The 23,602-nt window shown below is 33.3% G+C and overlaps 1 protein-coding gene across 2 annotated transcripts; it reads left to right on the plus strand.

Annotated features, from left to right (window-relative positions):
• Positions 1-239: 239 nt before the first annotated feature.
• LOC105785698 (uncharacterized) lies at positions 240-2,049 on the plus strand. Of its 2 annotated transcripts, XM_052627980.1 has the most exons (5): positions 240-387; positions 475-719; positions 1,083-1,175; positions 1,248-1,349; positions 1,506-2,049. In XM_052627980.1, the coding sequence occupies exons 2-5, from the start codon at positions 678-680 to the stop codon at positions 1,899-1,901; spliced, it is 633 nt and encodes a 210-aa protein (XP_052483940.1). In that variant the 5' UTR covers positions 240-387; positions 475-677; the 3' UTR covers positions 1,902-2,049. The 2 variants fall into 2 exon arrangements, with proteins under 2 accessions (XP_052483940.1, XP_052483935.1); XM_052627975.1 differs by lacking the exons at positions 240-387; positions 475-719 and adding an exon at positions 745-1,002.
• Positions 2,050-23,602: the final 21,553 nt, after the last annotated feature.

The following is a 23,602-nucleotide window of genomic DNA, read 5'->3' on the forward strand; positions in this document are numbered from 1 at the left end:
ACTTTGCCTTTTCTAGAACAAAACTTAAATAAAAAATCCCTAGTACTAGTACACAATTTCAATAGGTTTGCCAGGATGTTGATGAAGATATTTACGAATTATGATGTAGTAAGATTTTACGATTTTTTAATTATATGTAATATCATAATTTAAATCTTGGTCTTATTAAATATTTTAACTATTTTATATGTACTATTATTGTTGTAATTAGTTACTAAAATTTAAACTATTTTATGTGTATTGCAGATAAAATGCTTAGAAAAAGATTGCGAGATCTAAGTATTGTTCAAAATACTCCCAATTCGGAAGAAACAAATAGTGAACAACAGACCGCAATTGGATTTTTGAATGTTCCGAATACACCTGACGAACCTGTAGAAATTCAAAGTAATGTTAAATTTAATTTACATGTTTGTTGACTTTTATTATTGATTTCTTTTTCAAATTCTTATATTATAATATACCATTTTTCAGCTGAAAGTGATGGGACGCGTAGAGGTCGAGGACGTACACTACTTAAATATTTATACTAGTTAAATCCTTTCGAGCGTGTCAAAATATCTAGAAACAATCTTGGTCAGCCTGTTGGATCAGAAGCTCGACTTTTAGCAGGATATTTGGGCATTATAGCACGAAATGCCAATATGTTTCCTATCAACTACGAGTCATGACATCAAATGCCTGATAGTAACAAAAATCAAGCTCTCGAAAATATTAAGGTAACAAAATGTGAATGTAATTTATAATACTTTGGTTTAAGTTTCATTTATATTTACTTTCTAAACTTGTGTTTTTTTGTAAGAGAGGTTTGCTTCAGAGGTCTCGGATAATTATGTCAAGAAGGCATTGGAAAAAAGATGGAGAGACCATAAAAATACTTTAAAGAAAGAATATTTGAAGAAAAAAATAACCCTCGAAGAGAAATTGCGAAATATCTCGCCGAGAATGTTGAGGTACCAACAAAAAGATACAGTTAGATTTTTGAATTTAAAGAAAGAAGAGGTATTATGTACTTCCAAAATCTTATAATTATTTCGGTTTATAGTATTTACTATATACGTAATAATAATTTCATAATGTAGGATCGTGAACGAGTTGGAACAAGCAACAGGCAAAAACAGAAGTTCACTCACACAGTTGTGTCGAAAAGTTTTGCTTGTGTAGCTGAGGCCGAGGTATTTTAAATTTATTAATAGTGTCAAATATTTATTACTCTATTAAATACTATTTTTACTACTATATTATAGGAACTATTGTCTGGTCAAAAAGTTGGATGGCTTCAGATTTTTGACATAACACACAGGAAGAAAGATGAATCTCGTATGACTTCTGAAGCTGCAGAAATTATGGTATGTTTACTTAATAAAATTTGAATTATTTTAAATAGTTATAGTGTTTAATTATAATGATTTAATTATTTATTTGTAATGCAAATAATGTTAAGTTATGTTGCATTTATTTTTATAATATATATTACGTTTCTAACTCTTTGATTGATTTATTAGGAGAAACTAAAGGATAAAAAGGAAGAGTATGAAGCGGTTACTTTGAGTGATAGTTCTGTTCATCTTGACGACATTGATAACCGGATTATTACTGAAGTTTTAGGTCCTAAAAGGTATGGTCGGGTTCGATTTCAAGGATCTTTTGTTAACCCAACCCAATATTTTGGATCCAGCTTACAACAATACATGCCTTCAGGGAGTCAGGCTCAAGCTGAAGTTCAGAGGTTAAGAGACCAGATGGTACAGATGCAAGCAAACACAGATGAGCGAATTGCTCAACTTAAAGTAGAAGCTGAAAGAAAATATGAAGAACTCCAGCTACAACTTAAAGCGGAGGCAACAACGAGAGAAGCAGAGCAGAGCAAAAAGTACGACGCACTCCAGCTACAACTTTAGAATATGATGAAGATGTTTCAGCAGTCGCAAAATCCGCCATCTTAGACTATTGTATGAATATTTTTAACATTTTAACTTTTAACATTATTGTAAGAATAATTTGAATTCTACTTCATTTATCAATTTATATCATATATCTTTCGTTGAATTTGAAGTCATTTAGATTTGCTATTTTTGGTTGGATTCAATGCTACAGGAAGGGTTGCATATGGATGAAAATTGGATGCTACAAATTTTCCAAAGTTAGTGGCATTTTTTTGTAAAACACCGCTAAAAAACGGTACTTTTAGTGGCATTTGTGGAAAACGTGTTGCTAAAGGTCATGTTCTTTAGCGGCGTTTGTGAAAAAAACGCCGCTAAAGGTCATGTTCTTTAGTAGCGTTTGTGATACCTTTAGCGGCGATTATGTTAAAACCCCGCTAAAGGTCATGTTCTTTATCAGCGTTTGTGACAAAAGCGCCGCTAAAGAACATGACCTTTAGTAGCGCTTCTCTTTAAAGGCCACTAAAGGTCATGATCTTTAGCAGCGTTTGTGATAAAAGCGCCGCTAAAAGTCATGTTTTTTAGCGGCATTTATGTGAAAAAATGCCGCCAAAATTAGCGACATTGTCTATAGCGGCATTTTTTGCGGCGTTTTCTAAAAGCCTATTTTGCTGTAGTGGAGTCTATCGATTTTAATGTGATTGGCTGAACGAGAAGGGTTGGTGTAGGGGGCTCGAGTAAGCAGAAAAGGCCTGTAGATCTCTCATTTACTATTTGCTGATGATAGTATATTATATGGGGAGGCTTTAAGAAGGGGGCACAAACGTTAAAGACGATCCTTATAGAGTACGAAGATGTTTCTAGTCAGTGTGTTAATTATAAAAAGTCTACGGCTTTTTATAGTACGAATACAACTAAGTAGATGATAAATTGCATTATACAAATCTTGAATGTCTGAAATTCTATTGTCACATCCGAAAAATCGAGTTAGTAAAAATTTAGTTAATAAATCGAGAGTGGTCATGACCGAATTTTTATTTAGATAATTTTTTGCTCATAAATAAATATCAATTATAGTGATTGAGTAGTGGTAGAGCTGTCCTTGATGATCTGGGTTCAAATCCCTTCCTTCTCATTAATTTCTTTTTGGTGCAAATTTGTTTTTAACCCTTAGCAAAGGTCATCTCATGTTTTTAAATATTTTCTGTTAAAATGATGAAAAGAAGTAATGTGGTCAAGTCGTTAACTGCTTAGATAATTTCCTAAAGGTCCTATGTTTAATTCTCCACTTCCAAATTTTTATTTAATTTTTTTGACAACTTTAGCTAGTGTGAACACTCCTTGCCGTCCAACCTAGTTACCATGCATGGGAAAAGATTATTTCCTTGTGTGCGAGTCAACCTTTCCTCATTAAGCCCCATTTTCACTCCCATGATCCCTTTTTTGCTCATTTGTCCCCTCAACATACCATTCTCTTCACCCTTACCTTTTGTGATGTTCATTGAACCTAGAAAAGATGAAGAACACCATTTTGTTACACCTTTTCATTCTTTTCCTTTTCATTGTCATTCCCCTCCTTTGCTCCTCTATTTTCTCTCCTCCTCCTCTTTTGCACCACATTGAACCACCATTATATTGATGTTGGTCTCCTTTCCTCCACCGTTAGCCACCACCACTTCATCACCCATCCTCTTCTTCTCTTCTTTTTTTTGTTCCATCGCCGCCTTTAACGCCACCCACCACCACCGTGTCAACTACCGCGTAACTCCTCTCTTTTTTATTATTTTTCTCTCTTCTCATTTCTTCTCTTTTTAAGTGAGTGACCGAACGCATATTTTCTTCTTCTCTTATACCGAATCACTAGACTGCCACCGTCGTTGCCGTAACACCATTGTCGATGGTTGAGATTCTTCCTCATTTTTTCCTCAATTTTCAACCTTTTTTATTCTTCTAAGTCATCAAAAATTCTGTATTATTTATTTTTTTAATTAATTCTTAATTCTAAACTTTTTTATGGACTTATTTATTTCAAAAATAGTCCTCTTTAGATCCTTCTTTCCTCTCCGATTTGTGTGCAAGACAATCTATTGATCCTTTCGTTCCAATCGTGATAATGTAAGCATAAGGGTTGTGAAGAAATGTTTTTCTTCTCCTTATTTTTCTTCCCTTGGCCAAATACTTTAGAGAATCTTAGTAAATTATTTTCCTCGTGTATTAACATCTCTTATGTTATGTATTGTTTAAGGGTCGACCAACATCAACCCGAGAGACTACTAAACGTTGGGATTTAAATCGCTTATCCGAGAGATTATTTTAAGGGTAAGTGATAAAGGAAAAATCGACACCACTATTGTATCAACCTTATTGACGATCGTTATTAACGTAAGATCACTATTTGTTGATTGATTAGTTAATCTAATCATTAGATCCACGTGTGGGCATTCTTAGAGATTTGTCGCACATCGGATCTACGATTAGGTGTGGATTTTAACACTAAACTAAATTAAGTCTTTATTTTATATTGATAAAAATGTTGTTACTTAAATAATGTTATTGATAAGGATACTTTATGTATCCACAAAGAGAGATAAACCATCAATATGGATTTTGTCAAGTAAGTATTTCCCCAAATCGTATATGTTGTGAAAAAGCATATTATGTGATATTGATGCTTATTATTGATTTGAAAAATATGTACATCCCGTTCTCATGTTATGTGATTATATGGCATACTTAATGTTCGCATGAAAATAAATTGTGAAATTTTGGTACCATGTGTACATATGAGATTTGCGTGTTAGATATGCCTATATGATTTGAGTGATTTTGGTCACATCACATGCATGGGGTGGGATATGTGAAAGGTGAAAGTATGTGGCAGTTTATCTGCATTAATGTGACACTGTTCATGATTTTGATTATGTGGCAGTATATCTGTGATTTTGGTGGCTCGTCTACGATATTGATTATTGGTAGTTTATCTATGATTTTGATAACACTGTTCACAATTTGGTGTGTTGGATGGACGAGTTCTAAGGAACTTGAGTTCGGTAGCAGAGATGAGTAGGACCGTTTTCATAAAATCTACATCGTTTTACGAAATGTGCATTGAAACGATCATGCATAGTATAAGTGTGAAATATTGAGTTATATGAAATTGATATGATTATTATAGTTGTATAATGTATATGCTTATATGCATGTGATTGTGTTTATGTTAATCTCACATTGAGCTTTATAGCTCACCCTTTTAGTTTTTTGATTTTACGGATAATCCCGAGCTTAGGATTTGATGATGGCATTTGGAGGATTTTTTCAGAAGTCTTTTTAAATTAAAGTAATTAAATTTTATTTTGATATTTTAGGTTTGTAATAAGTTTGAGTATGAACTGTGACATGAAATTTATTTTGGGAATTTTTCATTTTGATTTACATAAATTGCTTGCATGATATTAAGTTTTTTTTAAAAATTTGCATAAATTAGTATTTGATAAGATTTCACTTGAAACTCGATTTTTAAAATAGAATATGCCAATAACACAATTTTCCACTGCAATTACGAAAATGAGTTTTAATAAAATTAGACTTAGTTTCAAAATTATTAATGTTTACAAATGAGTTTTCTAAAGACATTTGATTTATGAAGTTAATGTGTTTTATTTCAAATAATGACGAATAACCAAGTTCTCCAATTTTGAATAAAAGACAAATGATTTAGAAGTATGATTGAAAATTTGAAATAGTTTTGAATAAATAATTGAATGTTTCCAATTGAGATATGATTTATTTCGATTCTTGAAATTTGCGGTTTTATGAAATTAAAGTAAATGTTTTATTTCATTTGTTTTGAATTGATAAGCCAATAGTTTTAAAATATATTTTTTAAACTTCTGAAAGTTTATTTCGGCCATTTTCGTGGACAAATGGATTTTGAAATGAGATTGAAAATAAAGTTGACCAATCGATATTACTAGTTTTGAATGAATTGTGCAATTGGTTTAAAAAAAGTACGTTTGAAATCAAGAAAGTTTTTCTAGGCCATTCCGGTGGCCAATGTAGCTTTCCGAATTTGGCCATAATGACTGGGCTAGGTTTGGGGTGTTACATTTACAAACCTTGAAAAATATCTTGGTCTGCCTAATATGATTGGTCGGGTAAATAAATTGACATTCCAAGTATTAAAAGAGCGCATGATGCAAAAGATTGACAGTTGGAATACAAAATACTTATTGCAAAGAGGGAAGGAGATTTTTATAAAATCAATTCTTCAGGCAATCTCGAAATATTCAATGGCCTATTTTTCACTGCCAAAATCGTTGTGTCATGAAATGGAGAATATTTGTGAGAACTTTTGGTGACAAAAAAGGTCACAGAAAAAAGAGGGATTCATTAGTGTGAATAGAAGCAACTATGTAAATTAAAGGAGAATGAAGGCTTGAGTTTTTGCAATTTAGCTTAATTTAATTTATCTGTACTTGCTAAACAAGGTTAGAGGTTACTTAATTATCCTAATTCGTTACTTGCATGTAATTTGAAAGTGAAATACTATCCGGATATAGGTTTTTTGAGTGCAAGGTTAGGAAATATACCTTCCTATACCTAGAAGAGTATCTGGGTTGCCAAAGGAATTCTCCAAGAAGGGTTATGTTGGCGAGTAGGGACTGAAACAAAAATCTCGTTACGTAACTCGGCGTGGGTACCAAGATCTGCGAATTACATAATTCAAAATAGTGAGAGATGTCAAGAATCTATCTTAGTGGTAGATCTAATTGATAATGCTACTAGAAGTTGGAAAGTGGATTGTATAAGGGATATCTTTAGTGATCCTGATGCTAAAAGAATCCTAAACATCCCACTGTCAAAATTCCAGCATGATGACTACTAGGTGTGGAGAGGTGAGGCATCTGGGGAGTTTACAGTTTGTAGTGCCTATATATCTCTATTACAACATTCTACCGCGGCTATCCAATTATACAACCAAATAGAGCAAGCAAATTTTTACAAGACATTGTAGGGGTTGAATTTGCCATCCGAACTGAAAATGACAATTTGGCACATTATAAACAATTTTCTACCTACTCTATATAATCTATAGTATAAGAGAATCACTAACTAAGGCCTTTGTTCGAGATATGTAGGTGAGGCTAAAACTAGTGTACATGCTTTGCATTATTGCCTTGTGATAGAGGATATATGGCATCATTTGAATTGGAATTGGTCAGATGCAGTGATTCACATAGAGCTAATAGAGTGGGTTACCTAGTTTTTTTACCACACTTCTATTATCGACAGTTAATTGTTTGCATGTGCCTTATAGGCTATCTAGACAGAACAAAATAAATGGATGCGTAAGGGGAAAAAGAGATAGGGTTAGTCATACCAGAATCTATAAGGAATTATGTTCAGGAGCTTGATGGGTTGAAAAGTTCCATAATTGTTCAAAGGACAGAGTTGGAAAAATGGCGGCCGTCGGAGTACCTGTTCATGAAAGTAAACTTTGACACAACTTTCAAAAAACAAGAGAATAAATCTTGCTCAGGGATTGAAACCAAATATAATGGGGGACAAGTGTTGAGTTCGAAAGTGGTAATAAATGAAAACTTACCTTTATCTTTTGAGATAGAAGTACTTGCATGTATTCAAAGTAGTCAACTGGGACTGGATCTAGGATTTTTGAAGGTTGAAATGGAAGGGGATGCTCTCTCTATTATTAGAAAATACAAAGAGAAGATGAGGACAAATAAAAAATCGAGGCATACATTAGAGATGGGAAAGGCCTTGGCAAAAGTTTCTACACTTGTAAATTCAAATATAGATCTAGATCAACAAATGGGGTTGCCCATTTATTGGCTATCGAGGGCATGAAGGTGGGGGAACAGTTGTGCCTGCGAGATGGGGTTCCTAAGTTTGCTAAAAAAGACGTGGAAAGGGATGGAAAAGAAGAGGGTTGCTGATTCTTTTCTCTGTTTTGATGTGAATGATTTGGGAGAGAAAGAGCCTAAGGAAGAAAATTGAATGAGCCTATGAAAGGTCAATAAAAAATTGGAAATGAAAAGAACTTGTACTAAGGATTTTTCCAATGCACTTCTTGGTTATCAGGACTTGTGCCACATTAATTAATTAGGTTGAGGTTAAGAAGCTTCTAGTGTCACGGGCCAAAGTGCAAAGCCCATGACCATGGCACAAGAAGTGCCCTATAGAGGTCTATCGATTAGATGGGGAACATTTAGCCCACAAGAACTGGCCCGATTCAGAGAACTATTGAAGAAGCCTGGTTGGCCCGATGATAAAGATATGGAAACTTAGGCTAATTTTGGTAACTAATCTTAGAAGATAGAGAGAATCATATATTGTAAAGATTAGATTAGATTTGATATGGAAAATCTTGTAAATCCCTAAAATCAAGGGATATAGTGAATCTCGTCCATCGATGTAAATGTATCTTGACCGTCGGTTTTGGGGGAGCTCAACTATAAATAGAGAGCCTCCCCCTCATTTGTTCTCATCCATTGTAAGGTGAATTCTTAAGAGTAATAGAATTCCTTGAGCATTTACTCAAACACTTTGTGTGCATTCTTTCTTTGGTTTTTCTGTTGTTCTTTTGTAGCTTCTTTTGGCACAATCGCTTCCACTATACAAACTGGTGCCTTGGAGGAGTTATAAGGAATCCTCACTTTTGGGCGTAAAGGCTGACTTAGGCGAGTTTGGAGCAAACGGATCGCCTAAGGTTACTCGGTTTGCGAGACGAAAGGTCTAGCCTCGTGACACTAGATCAAGCTCCATATTGTTGGTTGGATTTGGGTTTCGTTCTTGGCCTTTTTAAGATTATTTTGTTTAGGCTTTTGCAAGTATTTTGAATAAAATTTCCAGCTATCATTCTTTAGAAAAAAAAGACTCCAAGTTTATAAAAAGCCACATTACAAAAAAGTCATTGGATTGATCAATCACGAGCAACCTTTATTTTTTTAATGTGATAACTTTTAATTTTTACACAAATTTTCTATTTTTAACTTCTGCGTTGTTTTGTATGTTTCACTATTTTAATAAGTTATTTTTACCATTAATTATTGTTTTGGTGTAAGTATAGTACAATAGTGTGGGTTGGTTTTCAATATTCTCATGTCTAGCTAAAATAGTTTTTTTGTTGATAATAGTTGAGGTTTTAAACTTTTAAGAAATTAAATTGATTTCATGTTGCATGAATCCTTCTCCAATTAATTTGAGTAACTCATGTTGCATGAATCATTCTCCAATTAATTTGAGTCGATTTAATTATTTTGTTTTGTATTTATAAGGATTGATTTTGATTAAGATTATTAATATAATTGTAATGCAAAAGAAATCTTTAAGTCAAATCTAAATATAATGGAATGTAAATAATCTCATCATTCATAGCATCATATTACAATTTAGATTTACTACTTTCCATAGCTTGTAAAAATGTATCTAGGCTATCTTCAACAATACATCATAGTCAAACTCATTTAGGTACATTGTATAATTAGTAGGAGTTGCCAATCATTTCATTCGAGGAGATCGTCTCAAATCAACACCAATAATTTCTTATGGAGGATATTTCACAATCATTGTCTCTCTTGTGCAAATTCAACTATTTAGTATTCATTATGATCCTCCTCAAAATAACAACTTAATAATAATATCTTAAAATATATAAAACTATTAATTTTATTAAAAATTTAAGGATCATTAAAATATGTAAAATGTTGAAGCAATTTTTGAGCAGTGTTTACTTAATGGTGTCTGGCACAACTCAACTTAGAAACTTGCAATGTTTGTGTTGGTAAATTTTGGTAACAAAATCCATAGGCTTTGATTCTAGTTGATACTTTGGTCTACCACAAGCCTATTTTTTATATCAAAATTGTTTATAGCAATATATCCTTGAGATTGGTTTTGATGGAATCAAAGGCAATCGACTTCCCATATTTGTTGGATTTTATCAAATTGGGTAAAACTTGGAAGTACATCTTGGAGATTCAAGACTTATCTTGTGCTCATTGAAGATGTTCTTTATGCTTATTATCTTGGTAGTTTCAAGTGAAGATTGATTATAATTAATGTAGCATGTTAGCAAGTCTTGATTCCTTATAAATCAAAGAGACTTGTGTAATACCCAATTTTAGCCCGGGCTCACATATGGAAACATAAACTTCAAGGATATGCAATCTTAGATATGATATGCAATCTTAGATATGATATATTCAATCTTAGATATGATTTATGCAATCTTAGAAAATATGATTTTGTAATCTAAGAGATTTAATTTGTAGATACCTTTTAATCTTAGCCGTTGATGTAATTAATCTGTACCGTTGGATTTGGGGAGGCTGAACTATAAATAGATGCCTCTCCCTTCATTGTAGGGGGGAAGTTGGAAGTAATAATAATTCTTAAGAGTACTCCCTCAAATTTCTCTTTCTCTTGCTTTTTTATTTTCTTTCGCGTGTTTAATAGGATCCTTTCGACTTCATTTATTTGCGGATTTGGGCCCAGAATTTATGTCAAAGCTCGATTTAGTCTTTTTTATCTATTATTTATTTTTATTAAATTTGATTTTCTTGTTATTAAGTTATTATTATTGTTATTATTATTATCATTATTATTATTATTATATATACACATACATATTTTTTAACAATAATATATATACATACATTTGTTTAAAAACTTTTATAAACACATGCACATATTATATATATATATATTTTATTATTATTATATTTGCATAACTTTTATATACATATATATACATTTACATTTTATATACATATACATTTTTATTTCCTAACTTTTATATGCATATATATATATACTTTTATATATTTTTACTTTGATAAATATGTATATACGTATGTTTTCTTATATTATTCTTCATAAATTTTTTATATATATTTTCTAAATTAATTAATTTTAATATATGTAATTATTATTATTTGTTTATATATATATATGTAATTATCTTTTTATAATCTATATATATGTATATAATTTTTTTATATATGTACATGTATATATTTTGTACCCTTTTTCTCTCTTTATATATATTTTTGTTTATTTCCTTCTTTTGTTTATCAATTTATGTTTTCATTTATATTTTAAAAGCATGTTTTTTTATTTCGCTCATTTATTTGATGCTTTGCATGTTATTGATTTATTTTTATTTATTTATTTATTTGTTTATAATATTTCTATGCCATTGTTGTATTTATTACTATTGTATTTGTTATCACGATATTTATACATACATTATAACATTACATTATCTTTTACTCGAATTTAAAATGGAAAATTTTCAAAATAAAGATAATACTCGTATTTAGGATTTTCAAGAAAATTGAGCCCTAACGTATTGAGTTCTAATTTTCTTCGTAAAATCTAACAATCGAGGATTGTTCTTTAATCAAACAAAATAAAACTTGTCATTGGGAATTTAATGTGTTGTGTCCTAACGTATTGGATGTGACACGTTGATTTCTCGAGATAAAGATTTTTTAAAAATAATATATATATAAAGGAAATATTGAATGTTTGGGATTTTAAAAAATCGTGCCCTAATGTATTGGGCTGCGATTTCCTCATAAATTTTAAACAATTAAATATTTCCTTAAATTTTATTATACGAGTTTTTTGGACCAACTCATCTTGAAGAGAATGAAATGTTGTGCCCTAACGCATTAGGTGTGATATTTTTCTTTTCAAAAAAAGAAAGTCTTAATAAATAATTTCATTTAACTAAGGATAGTATTTTTTTAAATTCTCGACTTTAAGACATTAATTAATCAATTTGGTACCAATTTTTGGGCGTTACGAGGGTGCTAATCCTTCCTCGCACGCGTGAATCGACTCCGAATCTGTTTTTCTGAAACTCGTAGACCAAAGCTATTTTTTAGGTGATCCAATCACACCTTAATAAAAGATTGGTGGCGACTCCCAATTTTTGTTTTTTTTTTAAAGTCGACAATTAATTTTTGTTTTTTTTCCAAAAATAAAAAATGGTTTCGACAGCTTGGTGACTCCACTGGGGACTTTTTAAAAAAATACGAGAGTCGAGCCACAAAGTTGATTAATTTTTGTCTTATGGTCGAGAGAATATTTTTTAAAAAAAATTCATGAGATCCTTTTGCATTCATTATTTTCTTGCTTAATTGATCTTTGCATTATACATTACATGAGTTGAATGATTTTACCCTTTTAAGTGGGAGTGAGAAACTATTCCTTCGTGAGGTTTTCACCTCCGTATAGGATAGTGGATCGCTTTCGGAATACATCGGTACCTATGCCTTCGTGATATTATCATCTCCATATAGTCATAGGGAAAATGTGTTCCCCTGAACCGAACTTGATCTATATGAGCCTATAATGGGTGAAGATCGAGGAATTTGTTGGTTTGGGTACCCTTACTTTAGAACCGAACCGCATATAATGAGCCTTAGGAGCCTACCCTAGGTAGAATCACATCGAATGCCTAGAGGTCACCCGAAAACTTGGTTTAAATTTACGATCATTTTGTTGTATTTTTTTCCATTTTTGTTACGATTATAATTACTTCGGTTTGTAATTACTTTATTGGTTTGAATTTTGATGTTTCTGCATATTGCATTACATAACCACTCGATTATATCCTTTTAAGTGGGAGTGAGAAGCTATTTTCTTCGTGAGGTCTTCACCTCCGTGCAGGATAGCGGATTGCTTTCGGGATACATCCATACCTATGTCTTCGTGAGATTTTCATCTTCGTGCAGCCATAGGGAAATGTATTCCCCTGAACTGAACTTGGTCCGTATGAGCCTATAATGGGTGAGGATCGAGGAATCTGCTAGTTCAGGTACCCTTACCTTAGAGCCAAACTACATATAGTGAACCCTAGTTGCCCACCTTAGGAATAATTACACCAAACCCTAGTGGTTTCCAGAGTAGATGCTCAATTTGTTTCTTTCTTGCTTGCTTTTGTTTTGCACTAACCTGTTTCATTTTGTTATGGTTATGATTGCATTGCATTTTCATCATAGAAAAGAGGTGTTGATTCACGTTCAGTATCTAAATAGAGAGCTTGTCATAAGACAATAGATTTCTTGATAAAGTGGGAGATAATACGGTCGTCCAAATATAGTCCGAGAAAACGTAACGAGAGAAAGATGATGGTCTAAGGGAGGACTACGCAACTTTGCTTCGTTGCCCGAGAATTCAAGTTGATAAAGATTATTCGAGAGTCGTCAACCTCCCGACCTTTTAAAGAGAAGCCAACGAGCATTACGAGGATGAATGGGCAACAATTCGCGACCCGGATCAAGCAAAAAAGAGATAGAAGAGACACCTTTTTTGGAAAGTTTACGAGATTTTAACATCCGGATATGAAAAAAGGGATTGATGTCTTCACCTGGAGTATGAGGGCAAGGCCGTATAAATATCCATTTTATGTAAAGAGATTTGTTTTCTAGAAAAGTTGTTCTAATAGAATTGAATCAGAATCAACGCCTCTCTTCTTTTGCATTCATGACATTCATTGCATTAGCTTTACATTGCATCATATACATTAAATCTCACAAAATGACTCTAAAATTTTGGCAGTTATCCTAGAATATCGGCACATGAGGAAAAAACAAAGTAATGGACCAAAGATTGGAAAGACCTGAACAACTCCAAAGGGAGAGGTAGGACTAGTTACTGCTGCAAGAGCGTTAGCTAAGGTCCAACAAAATATGATGGATAATAAAAAATGAAGGAGTTAAAAGAAATGTTCACATCAATGTCATACATGAAGACAACTGAAAAGGGACCTTGTTAGACATCTACCCTTATAAACTTGGGAGTGTTCTGAATAATCGATCGCAGAAGAAATCCTCAGTAGTATTTAGAGCTTACTTAGAGTAATATTCGAACACACTTGTTGCTTTCAGCCTAGAGGCAATAAGAACTCATTTGTGAAATAGGCTAATGTCTGAACGTCATTATTTTAATGAAATGCATCTTTGCGATCATTTTTGAGCCAATATTCTTTCATTCTTTATGAATAATTATTTTTTATTCTTTCATTCTATTGGATTATCTTCCAAATAAATCTTTCATTCATAATCATCTTGCTGATTCTTAAATTCATACATTCTTTGTATAATCTTTTGTACCTACAATAGGTCCCTGGATATCAACGACATGAGTGACGCTGATACAGACTCAGAATCTCCTTTTGAGCGAGACATGTGTTTAGAGGGATCTCATGACTTTGAAGTTGACATAGATTGTAGCCTATTTCCGGACTTGTTAAGGATGGTAGAACAAGTCGAGAAACGAATCTTACCCTACAAAGAATCATTGGGATACATGACTTCTCCTTATGTGGGGCATGAAGATCATTTGGTCGATCTCGCCAAAAAAATCTGAAGGTCATCGATTCATCTTTGTGGTTGTCAATTACTTTACTAAATGGGTGGAAGCTGCTTCATATGCCAATGTCACAAAATCGACAGTTAGCAAATTCGTGAAGAATCATATGTCAGTATGGAACGCCAAAAGGATCATATCTGACAATGTACTAAATTTGAACAATAGCACAATATCAAAAGTTTTCATTCTGTTCACGATTAATGCCATATTGCCCAAAAAAAGATGGCGCAAAAAAAAACTATACCGAGGCAATGCCTTTCTCTTGGGCCCATCGCGGTTTTGCCTATTGAAGATAAGATTCTTTCTCTTTGAGTTTTTGGATCCAATTCCGATTGAAGAGGAATGTTCAAAGTTATCCATCATGGTCAAATGCGCCAAAAGCAAATGATGCGAGCTCACAAAAAAGGTCCGCCCTAGAGAATTCCTTGAGAGGGACCTAGTATTGAAGAAGATCCTTCCCATACAAAAAGAACTTTATCCCAAGCTGGGAAGGACCTTATGTATAAGGCCTTATCTGGAAAAGTTTCAATTTTTATCAGAAGGGATAACAAGGACATGCCTAATCCTATGAGTTCAGATTCAATCAAAAAAATATTTCAAAAAAAAAAGAAAAGAAAAGAAAAGAAAAAGAAGAGGCCAATGTGAAAATCCGCAAAGGACGCCTTGAGACCAAAGGGGATTTAAGTTGAAAACCCGAAAAGGGCGGCTCAAATTTTGATCAGAATGGGACATGAGGTGATCAGAGCAGCTCAAATTTTGATCAGATTGAGGCATTTTGTGATCTTGCTATACCTGAATCAACAGGAAAGGGTAGGCGACATCTTGGGACATTGACGAAGTACTGTAGATCTCCTAAACACATGTCAAACTCAGAATGGTTTTCAGAAAATTTATACAGAGAAGCTCAAGCTGCGATATCTGGGGCACCCAATTTTCATACTATTTATATTGAATTTGTTGTTCTTGGAATACTTCATTCTTTCCCAAGATACATATTCCCAATCAATTTCTTTGTTATCCTTATTTACTATTTTTTAATAATCTATTCCTTTCGAGTTATGCTCAAAACCAATTGTATTCTCATCCATTGTTATACCCTTTTTGCAAGCATGTTGCATTGGAATAATGATTAATGGACTAATAAAACTTTCACAAGGGAAGTTTGGCATATTACTCTAGAAGTTTCTAAATAATAGAGGAACCTGAAACAAGACTATTGTTTAGAACGCACCATGTTTAAAGGTTGGAAATCTGAAAAGGAAGAGTCTAAATTAGGACTTTCTCTTTGGATTTTTTTGTTAAAAGCATTGATTGAACAAATTGACAAAACTTAAATAAACAAGTAAGCAATGATCACCAGACAGTAGGAAGAGGTTTCCTCAGAGAAGAAAGCCTTCATTTATGCATGAGCCTTTGGTACGATATCCTGGGAATGGTGTAAGGGACCAGAGAGATTTAGATCTTGTATCCTTGAATTGTGATAGGAGAGGATCGAGAAAAATCCATATATTCCTACCTTTGGGTTACAGTGGGAGCATGATGGTACAAATTTTGTCCCCCAATGGACTAAACTTTGAGGTTTACAGTGGGGGGCAACCTGACTAAATGTTTCTTCAGAAAAGCTAACCAAGCAAGAAGGCGTTGTAGCACATCAGTGTTAAAGCCTTAATAAACTTCGAGCAATGACAACCTAAGTGGGATCATTCTCGAAAAAAAATTATTAAAAATTATGCATTCGTGGAAACACCATTCACACATGTCTAGTTAGGAGCATTTGATTCATTTTATGTCATCCTAATCATTAGGCATAATTAGGTTCATTATACAGGTCATGTTCCCCAGAAAGCAGATCAGTGAAGATAACAGATCTTGCCTTCCTGCACCGACAGCGAAGCAGAACGAAGACACCAACCTTGCCTCCCTGGGTTGTAGCGGAGCAGGTTAAAAATAGCAGATATTGCCTTCCTGCACCGACAGCAAAGCAGATCGAAGACACTAGCCTTGCCTCGCCTTCCTGCACCGACAGTGAAGTAGATCGAAGACACCAGCCTTGCCTCCCTGGGTTGTAGTGGAGCAGGTTAAAAATAGCAAATCTTGCCTTCCTGTATTGATTGCGGAACAGATCGAAGACACCAACCTTGCCTCCCTGGGTTGTAGCGGAGCAGGTTAAAAATAGCAGATCTTACCTTCCTGCACCGACAATGAAGCAGATCGAAGACACCAGCCTTGCCTCCCTAGGTTGCAGCGGGGCAGGTTAAAAATAATAGATCTTGCCTTCCTGCACCGACAACGAAGCAGATCGAAGACACCAGCTTTGCCTCCCTGGGTTGCAGCGAAGCAGGTTAAAAATAGCAGATCTTGCCTTCCTGTACCGACAGCGAAGCAGATAGAAGACACCAACCTTGCCTCTCTGGGTTGCAGTGAAGCAGGTTAAAAATAGCAGATCTTGCCTTCCTGCACCGACAGTAAAGCAAATCGATGACCCCAACCCAATCTCCCTGGACAACAGTGGAATAGGTTGAAGATTGTGAATCCTATCTCCCTGAGCAATAGTGGAGTAGGTTAAAAATAGCAGATGTTGCCTTCCTGTACTGACAGTAAAGCAGATCGAAGACATTAGTCTTATTGCCTTGACGTTGCAATGGAAAAGATTGAAGCCACAACGGTGAATCTTATTTCTCTGGTGTTGTAGCGGAGCAGATTGAAGCCACGACGGTGAATCTTATCTCCTTGGCGTTAAGGCTTGGATTAGCTGAAGTGGAGCGGATTGAAGCAGTGGGTAACGAATCCTATCTCTTTGGCATTACAGTGGAGCAGATTGAAACCACGATGGTGAATCTTACTCCCCTGGCGGTGTAGTGGAACAGATTGAATCTACGACTGCGAATCTTGTTTCCCTAACATTGCAATTTAAAAGACTGAAGATGGCGAATCTTATCTCCTTGAAGTTGCAGTGGAGCAGATTAAAGGCAATAATCCTATCTCCCTGAAGTTGCAGTGGAGCAGATTAAAACCACAGATCTATCTCTCTGAAGTTGAAGGAGAGTAGATCACATCGGGTCTTATCTCCCTGAAGTTGCAGTGGAGTAGACTCAAGAAAGCAAGTCTTATCCCCCTGAAATTGCAGTGGGGCAGACTAAATAAACAAATCCTGCCTCCCTAAGTTGTAGTGGAGTGGATTAGAGTGATGGATTTTATCTCTCTAAAATTACAGTTAAGCAGATTAAAAGTTACGAGTCACCAATCCTATCTCTCCGACGTTGCAGTGGAGTGGATTGAGACACCAATTCCTATACTTCTGAAGATGTAGTAGGATGGATGTGGCTGTTTGAAGAAGAAGAGCACCAAGATCCAGTGTGACCGGACAAAAATTGGCCATTTCTAAAGTCTTTGCTCCGTTCCTGTTACACGACAATGAGGAAAGAGGGGCAGCTGTAATACCCAATTTTAGCCCGAGCTCACATATGGAAGCATAATGTTCAAGGATATGTAATCTTAGATATGATATGCAATCTTAGATATGATATATGTAATCTTAGATATGATTTATGCAATCTTAGAATATATGATTTTGTAATCTTAGAGATTTAATTTGTAGATACCTTTTAATCTTAGCCGTTGATGTAATTAATCTGTACCGTTGGATTTGGGAAGGCTCAACGATAAATAGATGCCTCTCCCTTTATTGTAGGGGGGAAGTTGGGAGTAATAATAATTCTTAAGAGTATTCCCTCAAATTTCTCTTTTTCTTGCATTTTTATTTTCTTTGGCGTGTTCAATAGGTTCCTTTCGACTTCATTTATTTGTGGATTTAGGCCCAGAATTTATGTCAAAGCTCGATTTAGTCTTTTTTTTATTTATTATTTATTTTTATTAAATTTGATTTTCTTGTTATTAAGTTATTATTATTGTTATTATTATCATCATCATTATTATTATTATTACTATATATATACATACATTTGTTTAAAAACTTTTATAAACACATGCACATATTATATATATATTCTATTATTATTCTATTTGCATAACTTTTATATACATATATATACATTTACATTTTATATACATATACATTTTTATTTCCTAACTTTTATATGCATATATATACTTTTATATATTTTTACTTTGATAAATATGTATATACGTATGTTTTCTTATATTATTCTTCATAAATTTTTTATATATATTTTCTAAATTAATTAATTTTAATATATGTAATTATTATTATTTTATATATATATATGCAATTATCTTTTTATAATCTATATATATGTATATAAATTTTTTATATATGTACATGTGTATATTTTGTACCCTTTTTCTCTTTATATTTTTTGTTTATTTCCTTCTTTTGTTTATCAATTTATGTTTTCATTTATATTTTAAAAGCATGTTTTTTTATTTCGCTCATTTATTTGATGCTTTGCATGTTATTGATTTATTTTTATTTATTTATTTATTTGTTTATAATATTTCTATGCCATTGTTGTATTTATTACTATTGTATTTGTTATCACGATATTTATACATACATTATAACATTACATTATCTTTTACTCGAATTTAAAATGGAAAATTTTCAAAATAAAGATAATACTCGTATTTAGGATTTTCAAGAAAATTGAGCCCTAACGTATTAGGTTCTGATTTTCTTCGTAAAATCTAACAATCGAGGATTGTTCTTTAATCAAACAAAATAAAACTTGTTATCAGGAATTCAATGTGTTGTGTCCTAACGTATTGGATGCGACACGTTGATTTCTTGAGATAAAGATTTTTAAATATATATATATATATATATATATATATATATATATATATATATATAAAGGAAATATTGAATGTTTGGGATTTTAAGAAATCGTGCCCTAACGTATTGGGCTGCGATTTTCTCATAAATTTTAAACAATTAAATATTTTCTTAAATTTTATTATACGAGTTTTTTGGACCAACTCATCTTGAAGAGAATAAAATGTTGTGCCCTAACGCATTGGGTGTGATATTTTTCTTTTCAAAAAGAGAAAGCCTTAATAAATAATTTCATTTAACTAAGGATAGTATTTTTTTAAATTCTCGACTTTAAGACATTAATTAATCAATTTGGTACCAATTTTTGGGCGTTACGAGGGTGCTAATCCTTCCTCGTACGTAACTGACTCCCGAATCCGTTTTTCTGAAACTCGTAGACCAAAGCTATTTTTTAGGTGATCCAATCACACCTTAATAAAAGATTGGTGACGACTCCCAATTTTTGTTTTTTTTTAAAGTCGACAATTAATTTTTGTTTTTTTTCCGAAAATATAAAATGGTTTCGACAACTTGCATAGGTGATTTGGTTTGAGAGAACTTATTCTTGTTCATTGAGGAACGTTTCTTATGAGTGCATTAAGTGAAATAAAATGAGTTACTTGATTAATGTCGTAAGTTTTCAAGGGAAAGCTGAAAGGAGTGTTGTTGAGATCTTAGGTACAAAGTGAGGAGTCTAATCTGGTAAGTGTTAGAGGCTGAAATCACTTGTTGTATGAGTTGCTAAGATAGTGGATTATCTCTCTAGATAAGGCCCCGTAGATGTAAAGAAACCAACTTGCGTAGACTATTTTGTGTTCCTTGTTTTTCTATCTTATTTATACTTGTTGATGCATTGGATCATTAGAAGTCAGTATGGTGGTCAAGAATGGGAGAGGATGTTGTCGTGGTTCAGGAACCATAAAGAAAAGGAGGAAGAAGAAGCCCCTTAGTCCCGTGCCTTAGAATTTTATTATATAGGTTGGGTAATCGGGTTGGATTCCGGGTTGGATCCCTGGTCGGGTTATTTTATTATATAACAATTTGTCCCCCATCTTGTCGTAGAAGAGTTATAAAGTGACTATTTTGAGACAAACTTACACTTATGATGTGTGTAATTTAGGGTTTACTATATAAATTTTTACTTGAAACTTTATTGAACAAATTTTGCTGTCTAATAATATGGAATAAGAGTCAAGAATTGTAACGCAGAATATTGAGAAATCTATTTCCCGTAAGAAAAAAATTGTAAATTAGTGAACTTAGAGGAAATTGTTCGACATTAGTTGCGATCTTAAATCATCGAATTGTTTGGAGGCTACGGTATTGAACCTATGAGCCTGAGTAATATCAACTGCGATCTTAAATCAGCGAGCTATGTGAAGTTGCGATCTTAAATTAACTACTTCGAATAATTAAAGGTTGCAATTTTAAATCAGCTAACCTCTATAATATGAGCAAAGAAGGTAGGTCCGCCAACTATCTTTGAGGTCGCGATATTAAACTAACGAGCCTTTAGATTCCAGCTGGGAGTGTAAGCTCATGCTAACTGTTTTGGAGGCTCTAGTATTGAACTTGTGAGCCTTTAGATTCTAGCTGGGTGCATAGGCTCGAGCTAACTATTTTGGAGGCTGTGGTATTGACCCTACGGGGCTTAAGATCCCAGTTGGGAGCATAGGCTCGCCCTAACTATTTTGGAGGTTGCGGTATTGAACATACGAGCCTTAAGATTCTAGCTAGGAGCGTAAGCTCGAGCTAATTATTTTGGAGGCTGCATTATTGAACTTGCGAGACTTAAGATTCCAACTTGAAGCGTAAGCTTGCGCTAGTTATTTTATAGGCTGCAGTGTTAAACCTATAAGCCCTAAGATTCTAGATAGGAGCATAGGCCCGCATTAACTATTTTAGAGGCTATGATATTGAACCTGCGAGCCTTAAGATTACAGCTAGGAGTGTAGGCTTGCGCTAACTCTTTTGGAGGCTGTGGTATTGAACCTGTGAACCTTAAGATTCTAGTTGGGAGTGTAAGCTCGCGTTAACTATTTTTGAGTTTACGATATTGAACTTGCGAGCCTTAAGATTCTAGTTGGGAGCATAGGCTTGCACTAACTGTTTTAGAGGTTGTGGTATTGAACCTACGAACCTTAAGATTAAAGCTGGGAGCGTAGGCTCGCGTTAACTATTTTGGAGGCTGTGATATTGAACCTGCGAGCCTTAAGATTAGAGCTGGGAGCGTAGGCTCTCGTTAACTATTTTGGAGGTTATGATATTGAACCTGCGAGCCTTAAGATTACAGTTGGGAGTGTAGACTTGCGCTAACTGTTTTGAAGGCTGGGGTATTGAACCTGCGAGCCTTAAGATTGTAGCTGGGAGCATAAGCTCGCGTTAACTATTTTGGAGGCTGCAGTATTGAACCTACAAGCCTTAAGAATGCCTTGTCTTCAAAATGGCTATACAAAAATAAAGAAAAAAATTAATCTAAATCACAAGGTGAAAATTTTAAGGTACCTGCAAAGCTTGTGATGATAACCTCATATTCTTTACCAACCTTAACTTCAAGGATTACTCGTCAGGATAATTGCCTTGAAGACTGAGCTCACATGGTTGAGCTCACACGGTTGTAATTGCACATTTTGAGTCTAAGAAACCAACAGGGTATCTTTCAAATCTTCAACAGCTACTTCTGCCATTTTCAATGGTTCACCTTCAAAGTTCTTCAAGTGAGGGCTAACTATTCTATTCTTTATGTCTTTCTCCTTTCAACCAAGCTTAGGGCTATCAACATTTAGGACAATGGTAATGTGAATGCACTAGACAAAACAAGCTAAGGCTGCAGCGCTGAGAAAGTCTAAGTTCTTTAACCACTTACTAACACTCTTGAGGATGATTGACTGAAAAGTCCTACCTGTGAACTATATATTAGAAAATTAGAATATAAATTACTAATAAGAAAAACGTTTTTAAAAATTAACACTTTTTTAAGCTAGTATCAACACCATTCAATTCTATTACTTTCCTTTTCAGGTTATTCACATGCTAATTAAGGCTTTTGTTATTGTCCAAGTGTTTATCAATCTTATTCAGAACAAATTCCATGGCTGTAAGTTAAAAAGTACTGCATAACATGTAATATGTTATAACTTGTAATAGCCTGATTTTTAGTGGTGTTGGAAACAGTGGTTTGAGACCACCAAATTCGGCGAGTAAGCTCATAAATTTTATTATTTAATATTTATGAGTCAAATATGGTTTTAAAAAGATTTTTGAATTAATAATTTATGTCTTATAATAAATTATTAGGTTCGAATGATAAAACCCTAATTCAAGTGTTTTTAGAAAATGAGGTAACGAGACCTCGTTTCTATAAACCGAGCCATAAATATTTATAAAAATATTTACAGAGTGTCATTAAGGTGGTATTAAAGTTTCGTTAGAAAATTTCAACGTATTAATAGTTAATTAATTAAAAGGACTAAATTGAAAAATGTGCAAAATTTGTAAATTATAGCAAATAAGTGATTAAATAGTTTGATAAATAAATAATGGAGGACTTAAGGAGCATTTAAGCCTAAATTAAAGGCATGAGGCGGCATAAGCAGAGAAATAAATAAAAATAAAGTGAATCAAGGGCAAAGTGTAAATTTTATGGAATTAAAATTAAATAAATTGGATTCTAAAGTTTTCTAGGCCATTCTTCTTCATAATTTCAGCCAAGCAGCCATGGGAAAGAGCTGTTAAGCTGGCTTTTGCATATTTTTACTACATTTGAGTCTACTTCTTTCCATTTTCTTTTAATTTTTATGTTTTTGAGATTGTTACAATTAAGTCCAACTAAACCTTACCTTTGTTTTTTATTTTGTTAAAAATTTTGGATGTTTCCATTGATGAATATTTATTATTCTTGATGTTAAATGATGAATTTTAGATATTATTTGTTAATTAAAAGTATTTTCTTAAATGTTTTTTTATGAATTTCTCAATTAGGGACTAAATTGTTGAAATGGTAAAAATACAAGTGTTTGTTGTGAATTTATTGTAAAATGGGCTGTATTGAATGCCATGAATATTTGGCTAGCTTGAATTTTTATTAAAATGATTAATTTGCATGTTTTGAGTTCAGGGACTAAATTGAATAAAAGTAAAAATTTATGGGTAATTTTGTAAAAATATCGAAAAACCAAATTGCAAGAAATGAGTTGGTTTATTGTCTAAATTAATAAATTGAATGAAATTATTAATTTAGATCAAGATCGATTGGAAAATCAAGGAATATAGAAAATTACTAAAATGCCACTAAATCTTAGTATTTTTGCAATTTAGCTAGGTAAGTTCGTGTAACTAAATTGTGTGTATATTTATATGATTGAATTGAATGTTGTATATATAAATTGTGTAATTGTTATATGTATGAAATTGACTACATATCCAACAAAGCTTGAGAAATGTTAAATCCTGTTTGAATTATGAAATTCGATGGGTACAGGATTCCCGTATTGGTTGTGGTCCTGCATATGTTGCGGACACGCCA

This window comes from Gossypium raimondii, chromosome 1 (genome assembly GCF_025698545.1).
Source record: "Gossypium raimondii isolate GPD5lz chromosome 1, ASM2569854v1, whole genome shotgun sequence".
NCBI lineage: Eukaryota > Viridiplantae > Streptophyta > Magnoliopsida > Malvales > Malvaceae > Gossypium > Gossypium raimondii.

Coding starts and splice junctions, on each gene's coding strand:
- LOC105785698 (XM_052627975.1), top strand. CDS start 946: ATGTTGAGGTACCAACAAAAAGATACAGTTAGATTTTTGAATTTAAAG. Junction 1,003..1,082: donor TGAATTTAAAGAAAGAAGAG/GTATTATGTACT, acceptor TTCATAATGTAG/GATCGTGAACGAGTTGGAAC. Junction 1,350..1,505: donor CTGAAGCTGCAGAAATTATG/GTATGTTTACTT, acceptor TTGATTTATTAG/GAGAAACTAAAGGATAAAAA.